Source organism: Coenobita brevimanus, chromosome 61 (genome assembly GCF_032717465.1).
Source record: "Coenobita brevimanus isolate Jiangsu-jjx chromosome 61, ASM3271746v2, whole genome shotgun sequence".
Lineage (NCBI taxonomy): Eukaryota > Metazoa > Arthropoda > Malacostraca > Decapoda > Coenobitidae > Coenobita > Coenobita brevimanus.
Window position 1 is genome coordinate 37,360,804 of NC_137014.1, and position 23,380 is coordinate 37,384,183.

General features: G+C 39.4%; 1 protein-coding gene across 4 annotated transcripts in view; it reads left to right on the top strand.

Annotated features, from left to right (window-relative positions):
- The window catches only part of LOC145403827 (guanine nucleotide-binding protein subunit gamma-1-like), a 40,779-nt gene extending 17,797 nt beyond the window's left edge, over positions 1-22,982 (top strand). For 2 of the 4 annotated variants that reach the window (XM_080275515.1, XM_080275517.1), the window contains 2 exons: positions 4,100-4,204; positions 19,019-22,982. In XM_080275515.1, coding sequence (XP_080131641.1) covers positions 4,100-4,201 — 102 coding nt within the window. In that variant the 3' untranslated portion in view covers positions 4,202-4,204; positions 19,019-22,982. The remainder of the gene's footprint in view (positions 1-4,099; positions 4,205-19,018) is intronic. The other 2 variants (XM_080275516.1, XM_080275518.1) reach the window with 1 other exon arrangement.
- The last annotated feature ends 398 nt before the right edge of the window (positions 22,983-23,380 follow it).

The window sequence follows — 23,380 nt, forward strand, 5'->3', positions numbered from 1 at the left end:
ACAACAGTCAGTTTTTTATCTTTCACTGTCAAAAGAGTAAATGAGTGAGAACATGTTCATGTTGTAGAATATCTGTACCCTGGATGAATCATGAAACCTGGAGAGGTCGTGAGCTGTAGTATGAGATGCTTGTGTGTTTCAACACTATTTTAGAAGTGAGGTTCCTGTAGGTGTCTCAGACATTTCATAATAAAATTAAACATTATTTTTTCCTCCATGTCCAGGACCGGAATGCAGTGATAATTACTGTAGTTTCTTAGACTAGTTGGGCTGAAATGATTTATGGTTAGCAGCTAGGCTATACAAGTGCAAAAACTTTAAGTATGTTGCTGTGGTAGGATAATTTTTGGTATGCACTAGCAGGGGTACTTGGCATTGCTTCAGTAAAACCCTATGACTGTGCATACCTGAATTGCATGGGACTCTGGATGGCCACAACCCTTGTGAGAGAAGACCCCTGGGGTCCCATTTTACTCATTGAAACAGTGTTCCTCCCTGGAGGTCTATTTCCCCAGGGATATATTTCCCATGGGCCTATCTTCCCACTACTCACCCACCCACCAACTTTTCCCACCCCCCTTGCTAATCCACCCATCCACCTGCCCTGATGATCAACTCACTCACCTACCATCCCAGTCACTCTTCCACCACCCTTCCTACTCACCCACCCACTGTCATACCCATCCTGCCCACCCACTCACCCACCCACATTGCCCCCCACCACACCCACTCAACCCTGTGCACCCATCCCCCCCACCCTGCTCCACCATACACACCCACCTACCCAACACACCCACCTTGCCCCACTACAACCACCCAACCACTCAGTCCTGCTCACCCACCCCACTCACACTACCTACTCACCAGTCTCTCTACCCATCTGACGTGTTGTAGCTAATAATGATATGGTTGTTGAAGTATGAAACTTTTATAGTAATTGGCTATCATGTTTCCACCATGTTGACTTGAGTATTAATAATTAGTTCTAATCTTGCCCATCAAGGCCACCACTTTAGTAGCTGTAATGTACACATTTAAATTTGTGGAGAAAATTTACACCTGCACCTGTTAGAGCTGTTTAGAGAGTTCCATGTGCATCCCCTCAGTTTCTATAGAGGACAGACAGATGACAGGTATTCATTTTAATATGTATACAGTATACAGATTACTGATAAAAGGTATATGCTGTATTATGAAGCCTGCCCTCATTTATGACCCTTCTTGCCTTTGAATGCTGGCCAAGGATTACTGAATGAAATAAAAATTTGTTTAGAAACTGAACTACAGGCAGAGTATAGTCAGGCTGATGTTTTGTTAAATGTTCATATCCATTGGAGAGCTGAAATTTTGAAAAGACATTAACTGAGTATTGATTTCAACCTGATGGCTGTTGTTTTGACTTTTGTGAGAAGTTTTAAAAATCTCTTATTAAATACTGCCTATTGACACAAAAGCTTTATATTGGCTACTGCCAGATGATTTTAGCTGAGAGAGCTTCTAACACCTACAGGGTTAAGCATGGCTTGTGTTAGCTCAGTTTTACTCTTCAGTTAAAACCTGAAATACTAGTTGCAGTATGCCATGAAAAGGAAAAAAATATATAGCTACAAAGTAGTAGTCTCAATTTACCATAGAAAATGTGTAGCTACAAAGTAGTACAGTAGTTTTGGTGTACCATAGAAAAACTGAAAAATATAAAAAATTAGTACAGTAATTGTCATCATCATCTGTTTTCCTATATTCTTATAGGGTGGTGTTTTCAGGGATGAAGGATATCTGAATTACAGTCGCCCTCCTCTCTTACCGTGGTGCTTGAAGTATGAAGCTGCTTGTATAACAAGTAATCTGCTGTTTGGGCCTATCCCAGTACTGTATACTGTAGTACAAAAAAGCAGTTATCAGCCCACCACTCCTGCTGCATTTTATTACCTTTTGTGGTACAGAAAATTGCTGCTAATTAGTTATATTCTTTCCCCATCATACCCACGTATTAAAAATATATGTTAAGTATATGTTCCTTTCGTGTCAACAAGTGGGTTGGTGGTGGGTTAGTGCCCCTCCCTGTAAAACAAGTATCTATCTATCTATTGCCAGACGCCATAATCCCGTAAGGGGTGCCAATTGACTTCGAGTTATTTGTTTTACGGGGAGGGGCACTAACCCTCCACCAACCCACTTGACACGTAGGGAGCATGTATGGTTTGGTTATATGGTTACTACCCAGCGTTGTAAATGGTTTCTTAGCTTACAGGAAACCATATGGCTTGTCACTCAATGTAAAGCCACCTGTAGAGGAAAGAAAAACAATAAGAAGTGACAGGAAAGATGGGAGAAATAGGAATAGAGGAGGGCAGGCACAGAAAAAGAATGATAAATGCTAAGGAAGAAGTAGGCAGCACTACATCAAGTGAGTGGATGATGGTCGCCACCACCTACCACTTTAAACAAGTAACTCAAAGTTAAATGGCCACCCCTTATGGAATTATGGCATCTGGTTATAAATCGATAGACCTTATCCTTGTATATCTTTACCCATGAGTTAAGCATTGGGGGTTGGGTCACTCATCCAGTGACAGATAGTGATGTTCCTCAGTCTTGCAGATCTGTTGCCCTTCAGGATCTGTTAAACAGCCTGAACATGTGTAGTAGAGTTGTCCGCCAGTGTCGTGTATGCAGGCTGGCTGCTACAATGCATACGTACCTCATCCATATACCTGATCGTCTAGTATTCTTGGGTGCCAGTTAGGATGATGGCTATCTGCTGTGCACAGATTCAGATCCCAGTGGGTGGGGTGTAGATCTTTTGCTCTTATAATGCTACCAAGGGTGTAGGCTAGTCATCTATCCCTAAATACTCCAGGTACTGGTGACATAGACTGTGTCTCATACAGTTCAAAGTCATACAGTGGAATTGGCTGTGTTATACAGGAACCTTTGGTGATTGAGTTGGTTTTGTGTTTGTTCACCAATCCTCCTGACACAGGTTTAGTTCCATCTGAGACCAGACACTGAAGAGGATGCGAAAGTGTGTCTTTTCATGTGTTCTCACATGTTCATAACCTCTTGAGGTTTCCTTGATGATATATACAGTAGCATAAATAGAATCACTTGATTATAAGCACAACCACTACAACAGTTTCCACATGCACTTCTCACCATGTACTCCAAGAGTCTTCCATACCAATACGCTTGTGCAAAGTACTGTATTGGGTGGGGGGTAGGTTACCTCATGAGTGACAAATTGGTGCACTTTAAACATGCATAGTACAACTGCCCCCCCTTGTCGGGTGTGTAGTATGCCAGCTGGGCTCTACAGTATATAGGTACATATATACATACATACAAACATATATACATACATATGTGTATGCATATAAACAGTACATACCTGTCTCCTAACTTTTCCTTGAAGAGAAAAATGAGTCATATTCTACAGCTGTAACCCAAGCAAACATGAATAACTAGATGATGATGATGGTGATGGTGATAACAGTGATGATGATGACTTTTGGTAATAAATTGGTAATGTTGTCCATAGCAATAAATTCCCAGGTCATAGAAAACAACCATTATTATTATATTGCAGATCAGTCTTTCATATCTGAATATCTATGATCTGAAGTACAGTAATTTAGTTTGTAAATTATGCTAATTATTAATTCAGTTAATATTTTGCAAATACATTTATTAAATGTTCAGGATGATAAGTGCAGTGTGTGTAGGATGATATACAGTTCATATTACTGTATGTCTGATAATAAGAAAATCCTTGATTGTTTCTTTTGTATTGCCATGAAGCCTTTGAATTGGGTTCATGGAGGACTTCTAACTTTTTTTATTTTATTATCCCAGTTCAGTGACTGGTGGTTGTTGCATTGTATGTAGCATTTCAGTCAGTTCTAGGTGACAGAGGAAAGCAATGCTTTATTTGCATAGGATCAGTGATGTAACTTTTATGTTTTGAGCTTTGCTGTTGATAAAGAGAAGATGTATTGAGAGAAGACGGTAGGAGTGAACAAGAGAACTGGATTAAGAAAAGAAGGCCAGAGTAGTGTGGGAGGGAGGGTGCTGACCTCCTGTACTATACTTGTTGTGACAGAGGTACATCTCGGAACACGAGGCTGAGGACTACCTTCTGGTCGGCTTCGCCTCCCAAAAGGCCAACCCTTTCCGCGAGAAGAGCTCCTGTGTCGTCCTGTAATGTGTAAGAACTGCTTGCTACCTCTCACTGCAGCCTCTAGCTACCCGTCTGTATATATGTAGTCACATGTGGTTCAGTGTACTTAGTAGATGGAGTATTCTTTGTTGATCTACTGTTCATGGAGAGACAGTTACTAAGGCTTCTTGGGCAGACTTGCAGTTTTACCTGTTTCCTTGTGTTTTCTACTTGGGTTTAACATTTACTTACAGTATTTTATTTGCAGTATAGTTTTTCTTTATATTCTTCAGATCATATAAGCTTTTTTTTTTTTTTTTTTTTTTTTTTTTTTTTTAAATACTCTTTGGGTTCATGATGCATCCAGTGGCTTGTTGATGTTTGTTTTTGTCTGGTATAGTATTGCAGCCTTTTCTTGCTTTCATACTTTGTTTACTCTTTAACCCCTTGACTGCTAACAGTTGCCCTTAGTTAAGTAAAATCCTGTAGTGGTAGTATAGTACAGTATAATCCCTTAGTGTCAATATAGCAATAGAACTACCTGTATTAATAAGACAGTATTAACTGTCAGATAGCAAACAGTTTCTCAGTGGTTAGGAGAACTATACACTACTGTGATAACCACAGTCAGATTGCTAAGGGCATTCATAACAGTGAAAGGGTTAATCTGTTATTAATGCCTGTGATGATTGATATGATATACAGTACAGTACTGTAATCTTCATTTGTTCTGAACACCGAAGTGTTTCATTTACTTGCTTTTGTTACAAGCTTTTGTAAATAACAGCTTATGGAAAACCTTTATGTAGAATTTTCATACAAATTATAGTTTTGGTAAATAGTATTCTTACATTTAGTATCTGTTTTTTCACTAATATTCATTGCAGGTACTACACTGTTGATTTTCCGACACCCCTTGCCAGATTATTCATTTTACCAGGCCTCCGAGGTCACATATTAATTGTCACAGCACACATCTAACCCACTAATTATTTGCCTCCTCTGTCTGTGAATCATGGTCAAAGAACATTGGTTTTATAATGTCAAAAAACCTGTTTTACTCCCTTGATATGAAAGAGACTGTGTTGAAGTATGGATTTGTCTGATGGAAAATCAGTATCTTCCTGGGTTCTTGTATGATGTTGAAAAAATGTGAAATGTTTATTTTCAACACAGAGTTTTTAACATGATGTGATGAAAGAGCATATTTTTGAGTATGGGTATACTAATTTTTAGGTCAGTATTTACTTGTAGGTAGGACAAGTGTTTCAAGATTCAAATTTCAGGGTGGCTGCACTGCAGGATGAATAGGGGTGATGTGGAGGGAGAATAGCTGAAAAATGTTTGCACCTTATTTTTAGCAACCATAGCTAGAGTTAAAAAATTCTGGGCAGTCAGCCCAGAATTGCACAGAATCAAGGGATCACAACCAGAAAATGCATTGTAAGCAGTTAAATGATAGCATGCCATAACAGCATCCTCTCTGGGTGTCCAGTAAGTTAGTGTGGTAGCTGTGGGAATTTCATGTATCCTCGTGTAATTTTAGCCGGAGTAAACTAGGTGCTGGACCATCACCAGAAAATCGATGGTGTACATTTATGGAAAAATGAAGCAAAGGCTCTACCTTAGAATAATGATGATGCACCAAAAAAGAGTTAGAGTTACGCCTTGGTTAGCACAGTGTTTTAGTTTTGTGTTCTTAATACCTTTCTCAAAATAAGGAAGATATTTTATGGATGGCATTTTTTTTCATTCGTGATTTTTAAACTAGGGTGATAATAAAGGTGATTGATTTTGTAATTGGAAAATACTTAAGACATTATTATTGCATAATTGAAAAGAATATATCAATGATTGATGGTTGCAGGATATAGTTTGTACTGTATGATAGAGCTTTTCACTAACATAGAGCACAGGCAGTGGAAAATGCAGTACTGTACTGTAGTTTGTACCATACAATACACTTCCTTTTATTACATAGAAATTGTATAACATCCCATAGATAAAGAATACAGGACTGTAGCATATCTCTTGGAGACAGGCTCGTTAAGTTCATATCTCCTGGAGACCGGCTTATTAAGTTGCATGTTAATGGCATACTTGGCATTTTGGCTTAAGCATATTGCAAAAAGTTGCTGTAGTGTTTTTAGTGTTCTGTAGACAGTTCCATTCTTGTGTGGCCTATGGCATTCTTAGTTGCCAGAGGCTGCTTCAAGGCTGTTGCTTGTCTTATTACTATACAGGCATTTTTCATTTTATGCTGATTTGTCTAATGGTGCCTGTGTTATTCATCTGCAGTTACCTGACACTGATTAATGGTGATTGTATACTGTGTTACAAAAAATTAGAGATTGAGAACTGTGCCAGTCTGTTTTATAAAACCTAGATATACAAGGACAGTCTGGTCACAGTTAATGATATTGTTACACGCTTTACCAAAGATCTGCTCATAAAATGAATCTTTGTAACTTTGCATGATGAAGCTAGTGCATTAACCCTTGCAATGCTCATTGCTTCCTGAAGAATTTATCCGGTAATGCCGATGATTTTATTGAGGGAACCCATCACTAAAGGGGATGCTTGCCTAGTGGGGAATTAATATAAAATTGTGATAGCTATACTTCTGTCTTATTTAGCAGGGGGATCTCCATTCTTGATTAATTATCATCTTCAAGTGATTTAATTCAGCTTGGGATAGACTTTGAACTGGCCAGATTAGATATAACACTTGATTAACTCTTTCACCATTAGGGGCTCTCATAGTTTGAATATAATTGTTGGGTCTTAGCAACAGTAAAATAAAAAAAGGGTAATATTATGTGAAGGGATTAAATATCATTCTGTGCATTATTGTAATAATAGTTTAGTAAATGCAACACTTAAAAAGGCAAAACCATTAAGCAGGTATTCTTTTTCATCTGCTGAAAATTACAGTATGGTGAACACAACTGAAAATCTTGTGGTATTAATGTTTTAGAAGGCTGACCACCATCCACTTGAGTTACTACCATGAGAGTGTGAGAGGGATAGTGGCTGCAAGTATGGTAGCTAGCCACTTAACCCCTTCAGTCCAGTAATGCATTTTTTACATTCCTGATACCACCAAATGATTGTGTTCAACTTTGGATTTTGTGTGTGTGTGTGTGTGTGTGTGTGTGTGTGTGTGTTGGGGGAGGGGGGAGTTAGATGTAGTCTTCATTCACCTATTCACTGCAAGAGGTCTGTCCTAAGTTGCTTAAAATTGTCTCTTGGTGGCAGGAATAGAACATGAAAATACAGTAGGTACATCATTGGCTTGAAGTGGTTAGTCATTCACTCTGTAGTTAGACTGCAGCCACAGATGCACATAGTTCAAGCTAAGATTGTCATACTCACAGATCACCACTGTACTGTATTGCAATGATTGAAAAGGAATGGGTGTTGTGGATCATGAATCCCTACACCCTCAAAAGTGTTCCCTCAAAATTATCAGGAAGCTTTGGATCATGGCCCTGTTCCTGTCCAGGGCTTATTAAATTGAACCAGACTCGTGTGGTTGTGTGGAATTTTGGAGTTTTAAATGAAGGATGAAGAAAATAAAGGTAATGAAGATGTCCAAGGAAGGAAAGTATGACATACAAGTAATGGCATTTTGCAAAATGAATATGAGAGTAAAGTGGTTGAATGAACAGTGTGGCATATATACAAGATATGAACACTTGCAGGTGAAGAAAAGGGGGAGTTGCTTTGTTGATGAATGTTGAAAGGTGGAGAGATATGGATGGGTGGGAGTGTATCGATTCAAAATCCATGTGTGCCAAATTTAAGTGGGAGATGGGAAAAATGATTCTGATTATTGTGTATGTACTGTGTGATGACAGTGGCATTGAAGGAAAGACAGATTTTGGAACCTGCTAGATGAGATGATAGGATGCATCACAGAAATTTTATGACTCTAAAATTTCTTTGATAAATGAGGTGAGTGAAAGAATTGATGTGAATTTTGTGAATGACATACGGATACCCTTCATTTATTGATGGTACGGCTGGCACTGTGTTGTGAAATGGTTAAAATATAGTGGAGAAGACAGTGAACAGTTTGTGAGAAGTACTTTATGGGTGTTTGGCAGAAAGCCTGAGTGAGTGAAGTTGTACCGGTGGCTGTGAAGAAGACTGTGATTGAACTTGTGTACAGAACTAAAGGTGACTGAAGTAAGTGGAGGAATTATTATAAAATAAGGCTGCTTCATATTTTAGGAATGGTACATAGTAATGCATATATAGAAAGCTTGGCAAAGATTGAACAGGATAGTTTGAGGAGTTGTAGAGGATGTATGGATCAAATATTTTTGGAAAGGGGGATATAGGAGCAAGCATGTAAGCAGGACAGATATATCCTATTCCATCATCATGTCTGTGACCCTGTCACCTCACCTTCTGTTTAAATCTTGTGTGAATTTTTGTTATTCTTTTAGTTTTCATTTTAAAATGTTTAGTATTTTAATTCATTCAGAGGGTGAAACTAAAGGGAAGGATGAATTTATGATACTGTACAGTATTGTATAATATTTACATAGGCATTATGTTGTATATATTCAAGAATCCTTTTAGGAATGTTGTACATTTGTCTGTCCTTTCCTCTCCTCCTTCCTTCTTTCTTTCCTTCCTCTTCTGTATTTCTTTACTTCATTCTTTCCTTATCCTTTGCCTACAGGTGACTTTACACTCCCTCTTCTGTCTATCTTTCCTTCATTCTTTTCTCTTCCTTCTGCCTGTGGGTGACTGTACATTGAGTGACAAGCCAAATGGTTTCCTGTACACCAGGAAACCATTTACTCTGCAGAGTGGTAACCATATAACCAAATTATTGCATCTGGTGATTTAGTGGGTAATTACGGCACTCCAATTGGATTGAGCCAGTGAAGGTTTATATCCAAGGGTTGGTTGGGGTTTATTGCTCACATAATGCCACTCAGGGATGAGTGAGGCTGGTCACTCTCATCTTAAATGTCAGGACCAACTTGCCTAGCCCCGGGCTCCTACGCTTCTCATGGGGCAATGTAGGATTGGATGATGGAGGGATGGATGGATTAAATTTGTAGTTTACCCCTCTTAAAAGCAGGTTATTTCAGTTTTACATATTTATTTCACCATACTGAATATACTTCTTCCATTTTAAAACACCCATGGAAGAGGCTTTGAGCAGTGTTTGACACCACCTTAGTGATGATGAAATCATCCCAGACAGAAGAGGCCTGAGGAATTGTATTGTGCTTTTTCCCCAGTTATAAGGCCTCACAGGGCATGATAACCTCCCTTCAAGGTCATCGGTTTGTTGTATGCGGTCCATACGAAAGCTGGACAAGAAATCTGGTGTCAGTCAGAACAAAACAAAGTAGAATTGCACTGGCTGAAGAGGGCACTAGATGATTTTATTCAGGTGTAGGCTTTGGGAATAAAATACATTTTCTTTGCAGCCTGTGAGTCTCACCAAATCTGAACAAAGCAGTCTTTTTGTTGCATTAAAAAAAGACATACCTAGGTTAGTGGGGTAAAATGAGTACATAAATAAATTCTCTTCTGCACCTACTTTTACGGGTGCCAAGAGTTGATTGAACCACTTCAATTTATCACTAGTAGCTTTCCTCCAACAGCCAACTCATTTTGTTGGATACAATATTTGACAGGCATCTTGGTTCCATGCAGGATTTAGATAAGAGAAAAATATGATAAACAAGTTTGGGTGTCTAATAAAAACCACACTGTTGTATGTACGTACAGTATATACATGTGGGGGGCGCTCACCATCCATGCACTCGATGTAGTGCTGTTCTCGAGTGCCTGCCCTTTCTCCTCTTCCTTCCTTCTTTCTATCCTTCCTCTTCTGTCTTTCTTTCCTTCATTCTTTCCCTCTTCCTTCTGCTTAGGGGTGACTCTACACTGAGTGACAAACCAAACGGTTTCATGTACACCAGGAAACCATTTATTACACTCGATGGCAACCATATAACCAGCTTATGGCACCTGGTGGTTTAGTGGACAATTAAGGCGCTCCAATCGGAATGAGCCAGTGCAGGTTTATATGCAAGGAGTGGTTGGGTGTCATTGCTCATGTACTGCCACTCAGGGATGAGTGAGGCTGGTCATTCTCACCTTAAATGTCAGGACCAACTTGCCTAGCCCCAGGCTCCTACACACCTCAAGGGGCAACACTGGATTAGATGTTGAATGAATGAATGAAATATGTTTTGTTTCATTTCATTTATGAAGGCCCCAACGTGCTTGCATGTGTTGGCCATGGTCACCTAATGGTGGCTTTACATGCTGCTCGATCTCTGGAAGTCTCCCTATTCAGTCCCTTATCCCAGAGGTCACACTCAGTGATCTCGTCTCAGGTCTTTTTTGGTCTGCCTGTCGCAACCCTGCCTCCAACGTTCACATTTCTCACCTTCTGCACCCAACTCTCATCCCCCATCCTCTACACATGGACAGATCATCTCAATCTACCCTTCTTTATCACAGTACCAATACACTTATCCCATCCTTCCTCTCAACTCCTCCATTGTAAACCTAGCTCCCCCAGACCTCACATTCAAGGATGCACTACACATCCACCTAATCATTGTCATTTCTGTACATTTGAGCCTGCGAATATGTTTATGAAAAAAAATATAAGTATTGCTTGTAGTGCAGAGTATTATCCATTTATTCTTTTTTTCTTTCCTTTTTTTTTGTACAATATCTGTTTAAAAAAAAAATTATATTGTAACTCAGTATGGTAATATGACAGTGCTCAAACAGAAAATTATTCCTGGTAATAATGGCCTGGGAGGAAGGTAGAGTCTCAGAGGATTGGAAGTCAGGTTTAATTATTCCCTTGTACAAAGGAAAAGTGTAAAGTGGAGGGACTGTAAGAAAATGTTCTGGAGAGAAGTGAAAAGAGTAAGGCAGGGTGGAAGTGAAGTTAGCAGGGGAGTGAAAGATAAAAATGGTAGATTACTAGTGGAGAAGGGAGAAAAAGTGAGCAGATGGAGAGAACACTATAAGGAATTGTTGAACGTAGAGGATGGAAGTAATGCGAGTATAAGTGGCTGGGGAATGGCTGGGAGAAGGAGGGAGGTGAGAAGACAGGAAGAAATCAGTAGGATAGAAGTTGTGGAAGCAATGAAGAAAGTTAAATCGGGGAAAGCCCCAGGAATTGATGGAGTGTGTGGTGAAATGCTGAAGCATGGGGGAGAGATAGTAGTAGAATGGATGTGGAAGATGTGCAGATTGGCCTGGGAGGAAGGTAGAGTCCTGGAGGATTGGAAGTCAGGTATAATTATTCCCTTGTACAAAGGAAAAGGGGAAAAAGAAGTGTGTGGTAATCATAGGGGCATTTGTCTTCTTAGTATAATAGGAAAAGTGTATGGTAGGATACTTATTGACAGAGTTAGAGAAAGAGCAGAGAAATTAGTTGGAGAAGAACAGGGAGGCTTTAGGAAGGGAAGAGGTTGTGTAGATCAGATATTCATTCTTAGATCTTTAGTGGAAAAGTTTCTAGAGAAGGGAAAGAAGTTGTATGCGGCTTTCATGGATTTGGAGAAAGCATATGACAGGGTGGATAGACAAGGATTGTGGAAAGTGTTAAGAATATATGGAGTAGATGGGAAGTTGTTGAATGCTGTGAAGAGTATGTACGATGGTGCGAAGGCTGCAGTGCGTGTGGATGGTGAACTAAGTGAATTTTTCTCTTTGAAAGTTGGTTTGAAACAGGGATGTGTCATGTCTCCATGGTTGTTCAATCTGTACATGGATGGGGTAATAAAAGAGGTACAAGGTAGGGTAGTGGATGTTGGAGTGTCCCTGGTGAGAGAGGATAGTGTTTGGAAACTCCCTGTACTGTTGTTTGCAGATGATACTGTGTTGTTGAGTGAAGACGAAGGGGAGCTGCAAGGCTTGGTGGATGACTTTGAGAGAGTGTGTAAGAAACGGAATCTAAAGGTGAATGTAGGGAAGAGTAAAGTGATGGTCTTTGAGAGAGGTGAAGTTAGTGAATGTACAGCGAGGTTGGATGGTGAGGAATTGGAAAATGTGAGTATGTTTAAGTACTTGGGTAGTGTGATGAGTAAGGATGGAGGTTTGGAGGGTGAAGTGCTTGAAAGGGTACAGCAGGGAAGAAAGGTTGCTGGTTCTTTGAAAGCAGTGATAAGAAACAGGGAAGTGAGCATGGAAGTGAAAAAGTTACTACATGACAGTATTGTGATACCAACTCTAATGTAGGGAAGTGAAGCTTGGACATTGTTGGAAGGACACAAGTCAAGAGTGAGAGCAGTGGAAATGAGTTATTTAAGAGGAGCCTGTGGAGTCACGTGGAGAGACAGGCTGACGAATGAGGATATAAAGGAGCGTTGTGGTGTGGATGTGGATGTGATAGGAAGCGTTATGAGGAACACACTGAGGTGGTTTGGCCATGTGGAGAGGATGGAGGGTGAAAGACTGACGAAGAGAGTGTATGTGAGTGAGGTGGAGGGGGGAAGAGGGAGGGGGAGGCTGAGGATGAGATAGAGGGATGGAGTGGAGAGGTATATGAGAGAGGGGGGTGTGAGTTGGGAGCAGGGCAGTGAAATGGCGGGGGACAGGGCGACTTGGAGGCGATTTGTTTGTGGCCACCCCAAATGGGATTGAGGCATCTGGCAATAGATAGATAGATAGATAGACAAAAGAAAAGGGGAAAAAGAAGTGTGTGGTAATCATAGGGGCATTTGTCTTCTTAGTATAATAGGAAAAGTGTATGGTAGGATACTTATTGACAGAGTTAGAGAAAGAGCAGAGAAATTAGTTGGAGAAGAACAGAGGGAGGCTTTAGGAAGGGAAGAGGTTGTGTAGATCAGATATTCATTCTTAGATCTTTAGTGGAAAAGTTTCTAGAGAAGGGAAAGAAGTTGTATGCGGCTTTCATGGATTTGGAGAAAGCATATGACAGGGTGGATAGACAAGGATTGTGGAAAGTGTTAAGAATATATGGAGTAGATGGGAAGTTGTTGAATGCTGTGAAGAGTATGTACGATGGTGCGAAGGCTGCAGTGCATATGGATGGTGAACTAAGTGAATTTTTCTCTTTGAAAGTTGGGTTGAAACAGGGATGTGTCATGTCTCCATGGGTGTTCAATCTGTACATGGATGGGGTAATAAAAGAGGTACAAGGTAGGGTAGTGGATGTTGGAGTGTCCCTGGTGAGAGAGGATAGTGTTTGGAAACTCCCTGTACTGTTGTTTGCAGATGATACTGTGTTGTTGAGTGAAGACGAAGGGGAGCTGCATGGCTTGGTGGATGAGTTTGGGAGAGTGTGTAAGAAACGGAATCTAAAGGTGAATGTAGGGAAGAGTAAAGTGATGGTCTTTGAGAGAGGTGAAGTCAGTGAATGTACAGCGAGGTTGGATGGTGAGGAATTGGAAAATGTGAGTACGTTTAAGTACTTGGGTAGTGTGATGAGTAAGGATGGAGGTTTGGAGGGTGAAGTGCTTGAAAGGGTACAGCAGGGAAGAAAGGTTGCTGGTTCTTTGAAAGCAGTGATAAGAAACAGGGAAGTGAGCATGGAAGTGAAAAAGTTACTACATGACAGTATTGTGATACCAACTCTAACGTATGGAAGTGAAGCTTGGACGTTGTTGGAAGGACACAAGTCAAGAGTGAGAGCAGTGGAAATGAGTTATTTAAGAGGAGCCTGTGGAGTCACATGGAGAGACAGGCTGACGAATGAGATTATAAAGGAGCGTTGTGGTGTTGATGTGGATGTGATGGGAAGCGTTATGAGGAACACACTGAGGTGGTTTGGCCATGTGGAGAGGATGGAGGGTGAAAGACTGACGAAGAGAGTGTATGTGAGTGAGGTGGAGGGGGGAAGAGGGAGGGGGAGGCCGAGAATGAGATGGAGGGATGGGGTGGAAAGGTATATGAGAGAGGGGTGTGTGAGTTGGGAGCAGGGCAGTGAAATGGCGGGGGACAGGGCGGAGGCGATTTGTTTGTGGCCACCCCAAACGGGATTGAGGCGTCTGGCAATAGATAGATAGATAGAATAATGTAGAGGGTGTCCCGAGACTGTATTTAGATTATTTTCACAGGTTATTAAATAACTGGTGGCAGCATCTTATGCGCAGCCACCTTCCTTCTCATCTTGTGAGTTTTCACACTTGGCGCTTTCCCTTCGTCTCACTCCTGTGTTGGAGGGGGTTTAATGTATTCAACACAAAAAAATAAAAAATAATAATTTAGCAGTTTTACTGTACTTCATTTAACATATTACAAATCTTGTACTCTATAAAGCCCCTCCAAATCATTATTAATACACTATTCTGACTGGATGAGTGAGTGGAAACACAAGGTAACAGGACTGGCGGTGCAAAGTGAAGCATTTACAGGTTGCTTTCTCAGAAGAGATGCTGCTCATGAGAGCATTAGTACATGTAACCAATGGTTCTTAGTACTGTACAGACTGAGATTTGTAATACAGTGCACAGTGATTCTTGTTGCCCATATAACTATGTATTAGGAGGGTACACTACCTCAATTCTTTTTACTCAAAACAGAATAGACTGAAATAAGAAAAGATCCTTATTAAACCTGCTACTGTACTTTAATCTGTCCATTGATTAGGCAAAGATCTTCATGAGATCAGATTACATCTGTACTAGAGGGTACAGCTGGCATTAATATGTCCACAGAATGTCTTTGTTACATACTGATTTGTCCCAGATTTTAATAGTACTGTTAATCAGGTTTATGGTTGATTGGCAGGCATACCAATTCTGAGGTGTACAATACTGCCCTTCAAGCTAAGCACAGCACTCGGGATTTTTGCCAAATTGTCCAGTCATCCAAACAGAACTTACTCAGAAAGAATTGGATGTTTTCTGATGGTTCATGATTGCCATATGTGAGGACATTTTGAAATCTGTGGTAGCACACACCCTTCCAGTGATTGAGTTTAACCCCTAAATGCCAGGCGTTGGTATGGACTGATGCAAAAGAGGTGGATGGAGGCCACCAAGTGTCAGTAGGAACCACAATTGTTTTCGTGCCACAGTTTGAAGTGGCCGCCACTTGATCTCATCACCCAAAGCTAGGGAGAGAGGCCCGCCAGCTGAGTCAACTATACCTCAGTCGTCTCTGTGACTTTGCCAGATGTGGGACAGAGCTTTCTTAAACTTCATCTGTTTCTGTTCCTGCCCCATGTGGACTTTTGCTTCATCCATCTCTGCCAAGCCTCTTTCCAAGGATACTAGGAAAGGGCTCAGTGATAGTGCTATGGTGCGTGCCTTGGACTCCACTGTGCTTAGTTTATCTGGTAATGGAGAAGTTATCACGTTGAGAGCAAAGCCATAGTCTGGGCCATGCACACATGCACAAATACAGCCTGCCTCTTGCGCCAAAAAGTACTCCTCTTCCTCGTGTCCTTTCTCATTGACATGACAACCTGCTGACCTGGGGATACTTTCTTTTGCAAGGAGAAGACTTGGAGAGTCTTTTATTTGTTTCCCTAATTGCTGTAGTTTCCTGGTTATTATGGTTTGAAAATACTGTTTTTGGAAAAATGCCCATACTGAGAGAACTACTACGTCATAAATAGCCTGCTGTTTAGGGGTTAAGGGTATGCTGGTCACTTTACTGAAATCATAACTTGAGCCATCATAGCCAGAAGATTGGTTGGATTACACATGAGACACCTGCTCATCCAGTCTACCATTACCTAAAGGTGTTGCTGTGAAAGATGAGGTCATCATCCTTTCTTAGCATCACACACACAGTCCCATCATCAGTAGATATCCCTAGCAGGCCATCTCCATTGTACTGCTGATGTCTTGTCTGTAGGCCCACTGCATTACAGAAGATTGACCCTAGAGGGTGACAGTATTATGAATGCCACCAGATTGCCAGTAGGCATGTTGATTAAAATGCTGCGTTGCAGTATCAAACCAGTAACTGCAACCTGAAGGTCTCTGTACCATGGACAAAGCCCTGTACCCCATCCTAGATGTTATAGAAACTAAATGCATAAGTCTGGGGTTTGGATACCATGTATCCTTTGAACACAAACAAACAGGCACTTGGAAGACTGTATATGCAGTGCAACACATTAATTTAAAGGACCTCATTGTAGGACTCCTATTCATATTCAAGGAGACTCCAGCATGTAACACCAGCATTTATTATGTGATCATCAGTGCCACAGCCATGGTTTGCATGAATCATCAGTGAACACCATACTATAATTGACTTCAGATGATAACAGAAACATCCTTTGAGTGGCTACATTGCAACCAGCTACAGTCTCTCATATACTGTACCATTATTGTCCAACCAGTTGATGGATACAATATTCACAGGTAGGCTGTCATGGCAACTGATCCCTCAGGGTAGAGACCTTCCAGTCTATCTTATGAATCACCATAACATTCTAAACTCTAGTATAATGAACACTCCCAAGTATCCTTCTCTCTACAAGCACTGAACAGTCATTGCTTCTTTGAACATTTTTTTTCTTGTTTCTCCATACCATGATGCTGTATACATAACTTCACTCCTTACACAATATCCTTCAGTTGATGTCCATTACTGTATCAGCTTCCTTGTGAAACTCTAAATGACCTTTTACATTCATCACAAGATCTGTACTAGCTCTTCCATTCAGATTACATGTACCAAATGCTAGAACTCCCTGGCATGTCCACTGACACCATCTATAGTTGGTCCAATAATCTGTCTTTCCTTCATTACCTGTTATCACATGGTGCATGTGCAATCATCTGAGTCACTTTCACCAACTCAGACTTCAGTCTGCCTTACATATGTATTGAACTCATACATTCACATCACTTTCTTCACATCCATTAGTCATTAGCAAACCAGGTCCTTTACTCTGTCCATATGTACACATACCTGATAAATATCATACTGTGGTATGCATATCACACATCATTCATGTACTACAATTTCTCTTGTTTTTGTCTCATACAATATCATTAGGGCATGTTATCCTTCCATAAACACCTTAATTATCTCTACTCTTTTGCATTCTTCATTCGCACTTCTAACATTCCACACAGCCACATGAGCCTGCCTAGCGTACTTAGTTGTGGACATGCAAAGGACCCTGCTTCATGGGGTTACTGCACTGATACATACAACCTCCTTCCTTGACATGCAGGGATACGTGGGCAGTATTTCTTCCCAAACCCAAGGAGTACCAGAATAGAGGTTCTAAATCTGTATAATGGCTTATAAATGTGGAAGTCTCAGCTTGGAATTTAATTCACCCGGCCCACAATTCATTGTGGAAGGAGTGTATGTGATTGTTTGCATTTGTTTATTTATTTATTTATTTGTGAGTCTGTGCTTTGATTAAATCTTGAACCAGGAAACAGATCATCTTCAAACTGTGTACAGTTGTTGGGTATGTGGAACTGAGGAAGTGAGTGAATTTTAGTGAAAATCCACCAGGGGTAACAGTGGGAGTGGGGGACTCCCAGGTTTGGGGCCTAGTGTTAAAGATAGGAAGGATATTTTTTCAAAGTGCTATAGGAGGCAAACGGTGAGAAATAGACACATAGTTACTCTTAGTCTTAATTGCTAATAGGAAGTCATATATGGGGATTCTGTCGGCATCATTACATTTTACCTTGGGTAGCCTTGAAAGGTCAAAGTCAGGGTCACCTTTTGACTGCTTAAGTCAGCCAGACGTTGAGAGATAGGCACATCATTACTATTAATCACTAATAGGAAGCCATATATGGAGATTCTGTTGGTTCCATAAGATGTGACCTTGAATGACCTTGAAAGGACAAACTCAGGGTCAATCATATTTTAAAGTTTTAAATCTCAGAAACTGCCATTTCCTTTGATAATACTGTATTTGCTATTATCAAGTCATAAAACTTCATTTAACCCAATTTCCTTTCACTGTAAGTGACTTCAACCCCAGTTCAGCCTGCACGGGTGGTGTGTTGTGATTTCTGGTCGCTTTGTTCTAGTTTGTACTTGTGACTGAAGTCTCTTGTCTCTGCCCAGATATGAATGTTTATATAGGTAGTTGCCAAGCTTGTAGCAACACAACCCTTACTGTCTTGGTAGTAACTCATAGATTGTTAGCTTTCAGCTTTCTGCAGCAGCTGGGTGTGTATTTAAATATATATACTGTATATATATATATATACTGTCTATATATATATATACAGTATATATATATATATATATATATATATATATATATATATAGTCTTTCTATATATATATATACTGTCTCTATATATATATATATATACAGTATATATATATATATATATATATATATATACAGTATATATATATATATATATATATATATATATATATATATATATATATATATATATATATATATGCAAGCATGTTGGAGCCTTTAAAAATGAAATGATGAAACGATATATGTATATATATATATATATATATATATATATATATATATATATATATATATATATACATACTTATATATATATATATATATATATATATATATATATATATATATATAAACTAATGGGCTGTTATTGACATAACACTGTATTTTGTAGGAATTTTCTACAGCAAGAAGTATTAATGGCTACGTCATAATATAAGGTGAGGAGACTTCTTTAACCCAAGTGGTGAAAAAACAGTACGGTAACTGCTGTTAGCCATGATAAAATTAAAGTATATCCTTTGGATGAAGGGTGGTGAATACAGTTTTGTGGTGTTAATCAAAATACAGGGAAGAAGTGCATCTTCAGGCTGAAGGGTTAATAGTTTTGTGTTACTGGAATTAGTGTGGTTTATTGGTGTTAAGGAAGATAGGGTGAATAGGTAACTCAGGATGTGATGTTACAGGAATACGTGCGGGAACATCAGAAGGATGACTACCTTTGCCACCCAGCCAGAAACCCCAGGGCCAACCCTTTCCGAGAGAAGAGCTTCTGCCACATCCTTTAGTAGTGTCCTCCTGCCACCATCAGCACCACCAACACCATTGCTCGCTGTTCTTAGGCTCATATTGTTAAAACTTGAGGAGAGGCATTTCCTACCATGACATACAGTAATTGTATCATTCATAAGACAGTGGAACACCAGGCCTGTGAATGTTGCTTTAGATATGCCATTGTTCACTGGTATATCAGTATGAGGTTCTCTTGGAGATGTGAGTGTTATTTATCTTATAAAATTTCCTTGCAGTGCGAAGAATTCTGAAGGTATAGTAACACTCAGGTTTTCTAAAAAGCAGTGTTATGTGCATGGTGAAAGGAGAAAATGCTTAAAGTTTTGGAAATATGATCCTAATTTCAAAGGGGCTTAAGCTCAAAAGTAGTTTTGTGATGTTGTATAGTCTAAGATAAAGTATTTTCCAATGGCAGTTAAAGTTTGAGTGTTGTTCTATGTATAGCATAAGGTGAGAAAATCATTGCGGGTCAGTCTGTTTTATGGCCAACATTGAAAATGAAGAAAATATATAAAAGCAGAATGTATTTTATCAGTATTTTGTTTCATAGTACAGTACAGGTTTTTCACAGTGTATTAAATGAAAATGTGCAAATTAATAAATTTATGAAGAAAAGAGTTGTGGAACTAGCATGATTAAAAACAATTGAATGAAATGTGCCTGTAGCAACTCTTTTAGCTATACTGTATAATTAGATCAGGCTAAGGATTAATGAAATAAATGCTTTAAAAAATTCAGTTTCCATGGTAAGTATCGTATGTATCACAACTATCACAACTACTGCATTCTCTGATATTTTGATAATGCTTTCGGATAAGTAAAGGATATTTATTAATGTTACTATGTTACTACAGTAGACCATATATATATATATATATATATATATATACACACACACACATAAATAGATAGATCAGTGTATGTATACTAACTCGGGTAACACACCTTCTCTTATTTTAGGATATGATACATTAACAGAAGCTGCTTGCAACTCTAATTCTCATACATATTCAGCAAAGATCATGAGGAATACTGTGCATGATTACAGACTTATTAAATCTCAACAGACTGGTAGCTTGTAGATGAACTGGAGATAATTTGAAATTTATGGGGAATTCTGAAATTAATATGAAAATACTCTGCTAAGGTACAGTATGTGAAAAGTATTGTTTGTTAAATTTTGTAACATTAGTGTGAAGTCATATTGATCGGAGTTCCAAGATGAGCATAGTTTCTTCATGATCTTGTCACATGTGTAGTAAGGAAGAGGCTGGTCCTGGGCATGTATGTGTGTGTGTTTGTGTGAGAGGTGACGCCTCCCAATGTTACACTTGTTACCGTTTTCTCGTCAACGCACAAAGCTACTCTAGGAGGAGGGAAGGGGGGCAGATTAGGTCACAGGGCTGGGAATTGTGGTGGGACAGGGCATATATTGAAGAACCCCTTGTTACATGTCCTTGGTAGTTTATTGCATGAGTTTGGTTCTTTTTGTGTCCAAAACCGATACAGAGTATGCTGATACCTTTCTTCTCAGTGTGATTCTTGCCTCATGAAAGGTATAGTGTATGAGCTGTATTATTTGTGGTCTTTTTTAATTATAATTTTATATCAGCCCAAAATTGTGAAGTGAACTGCTGATGGCTGTTATGTTTAAAATGGAATATACTGCTAAGTAAAATATTGAGGTTTATATTATTTGATTCCAGACACTGGTAGATTACAGGTTACTTGGAAGTCCAATTGTTATTTAGGTTATACCATAAGTTATGTAGCTCATATCACACCCAGTCTTTGTCAGCTGTAGTGGGGATGAGTGATGCAAAACTTTGGCTGAGAAATGTCTTAAAATGAAGTTATATTAGTGTTATTTTGTTTTCATGTTCTGTGTTTGCTTTAGTAAACTTACTTTTATTCCTTAGACTGATTTAGCGAAGGTCCATATTACATGTGCATTATTGTATTGTATGTCATATTGTTTGCCAGAAACTGTACGGAGTCAGTCTAGCTTCAGGTGCATCAGGTCACAAGTTTTGAAATATCTCTTGCAAATACAGTACAGTATATAGACTTATGTTGTGCTAACTATTCATAGGGTATTGTAATTACCTGATGGCTGTGTATCTGTGTATGCCAGCTGTATTGCTAATTTCATAGTCATGTGTCAGTAACTGTTAACCCCTTGCGGAATGCAAAGCTTATTTTAAGTTGTTGCAACCTGCACCCATGCCTTGTATGGCCTTTTGGTCCTTTTTTTCTTTTCTTTTTTCTCTCCAAAAAAAAAGATTTATTCTTGGCTGAAATTTCACATCATTGATAGGGCATCTTTTACCAAAATAATGCCGTATCTAAATACAGCATAAAAGATATATTGCAAGCACTCAGAATATTGTACCATGATAACAAGATTAAAATCCTGGTATGTGGTGGAACAGTGAGTGGCTGGGTGGTGGAATGTTTAAAGGTGTAAGGCATAAGCTGGGAAAAATTAGTGGGTTTGTCCTCACTTGCAAAAGCTCACCAATTCGGAGATGAATTAAGTTTTAGTGACCGTACTGAATTTCTGAATACTGTATTACCGAACCTTTTGGAGGTAACAGTAATTGGAATATGAGGCTTATTAGCATTATGTTGCTGAAGGGGCTAACCTGGTTATGCTGTCTGCTAGTTTCAGTTCGTTGATCTGGAAGATGTTGAACAAAAAAACACATATGAAGTAGAATATTGAAATAGCATTTTTTTTTATGAGTCTGTCAGAAGCTCATTCAACATCATTTTGACCCAGCTTCCCTTTGAAGAGAGGAGTTGAGATAGAATCATACTCCACTGCAAATGACTTTTTTTTTTTTATCTTCTTTATGATTAGCTGGTGTTTTGATATAAGTCAACTTTCCAGCTGTACATTGAAATTATTGAAATTTTGTAGGTGTGAGATAGTTTCACTTAAGAATCCATGATGTGGATGTTCTTTTTTCATAACACTGATCTCTGTATGTGTGAGCTTTAATTAAGTAATTATTTTTGGTTATGTTAAAGCTCACACTGGATATCATTTCAAAGCTGTAGCCTACAGTAGTTAATTTTAATGTATACTTTTGTCCAGACCCCGCCATTCTGGTACATCTGCTACCAGCGGTTTGCCAGTTCTGTACCGGCTTCTCTAATTGCTGTTGGTTTTCTGTAGTAGTTTGCTTTAAGAATTATCATTTTTTATCAGGTATATTATTATGTATCCTGGTGCTGTAGTAGCTGTTTCACTTTGTTTCTCACCTGTTTCCTGTGACCCCACACGTGCTTCCTAACCCCACACCAGCTTCCTCTGAAACCCACACCTATTTCCTTTTAATCCCACACCTGCATCCCTTAAATCCCACACCTGCATCCCATTATCTCACACATGCTTCTTAACCTCACATTTGCATACCACAGTTACACTCTATCCTCCTAACCCCACATCTGCATCCCATAACTACATATCTGTTTCTTAATCCCATGTATTCTTCTTAACCTCACACTTGCTTTATAACTCCCACCTGCTTTTGACCTCACACCTGCACTGTTGACCTTCTTGACCCCTTGCTTCTGGTTGTCATGACCTCACACCAATAGCCTCAGCCTTACAATCACTTCCCATAACCCCACACCTGCTAACAGTCACACACCTGCAACCTAAGCCTCACCCCTGTCTCCCCCTGACCTTGTACTTGTCAGGAGGTTAGTACTGGTCTTCACTTTAGAGTTGGCATCTGTGAGGTCCTGTACCTGGAATGTTGGCTACTTAAAACTATACAATACTCTTAAGGTGGCTGTAGTTCCCTCCCGCACAGTGCTGGTACTGTATTAAGTAAACGATCCCTGCCACTACTGTCTTTCTTTTACCCTTCTGCCAAGATGTACTGTACCTTGTAAGGTACAGGATTGTACTGTGTTATTTTATTTGAATTCACACTGTGGTGACTACGGTATATGACTGTATGCTAGGTTTGGAGTTTTCTCTGTTGTACCTAATTCTCCTTTGTACCTCATTCACCTTGTAATATGCATTTTCCAGGTCCATATGTGCCATAAATACTTTACGGTCTTTTATACATACTGTACACTCTTCATTATCTGTCTTACTACAAGTAACAAGTACTGTACTTGATCTGCACTTCCCCTGCCACTCTTAGAATTGCCTTTTTCATCGCACCAAGCATTGTAATGTCTTCCTTACCGTCTCCATCATATATAAATGTATACATTTTATAGTGCACTAAAAA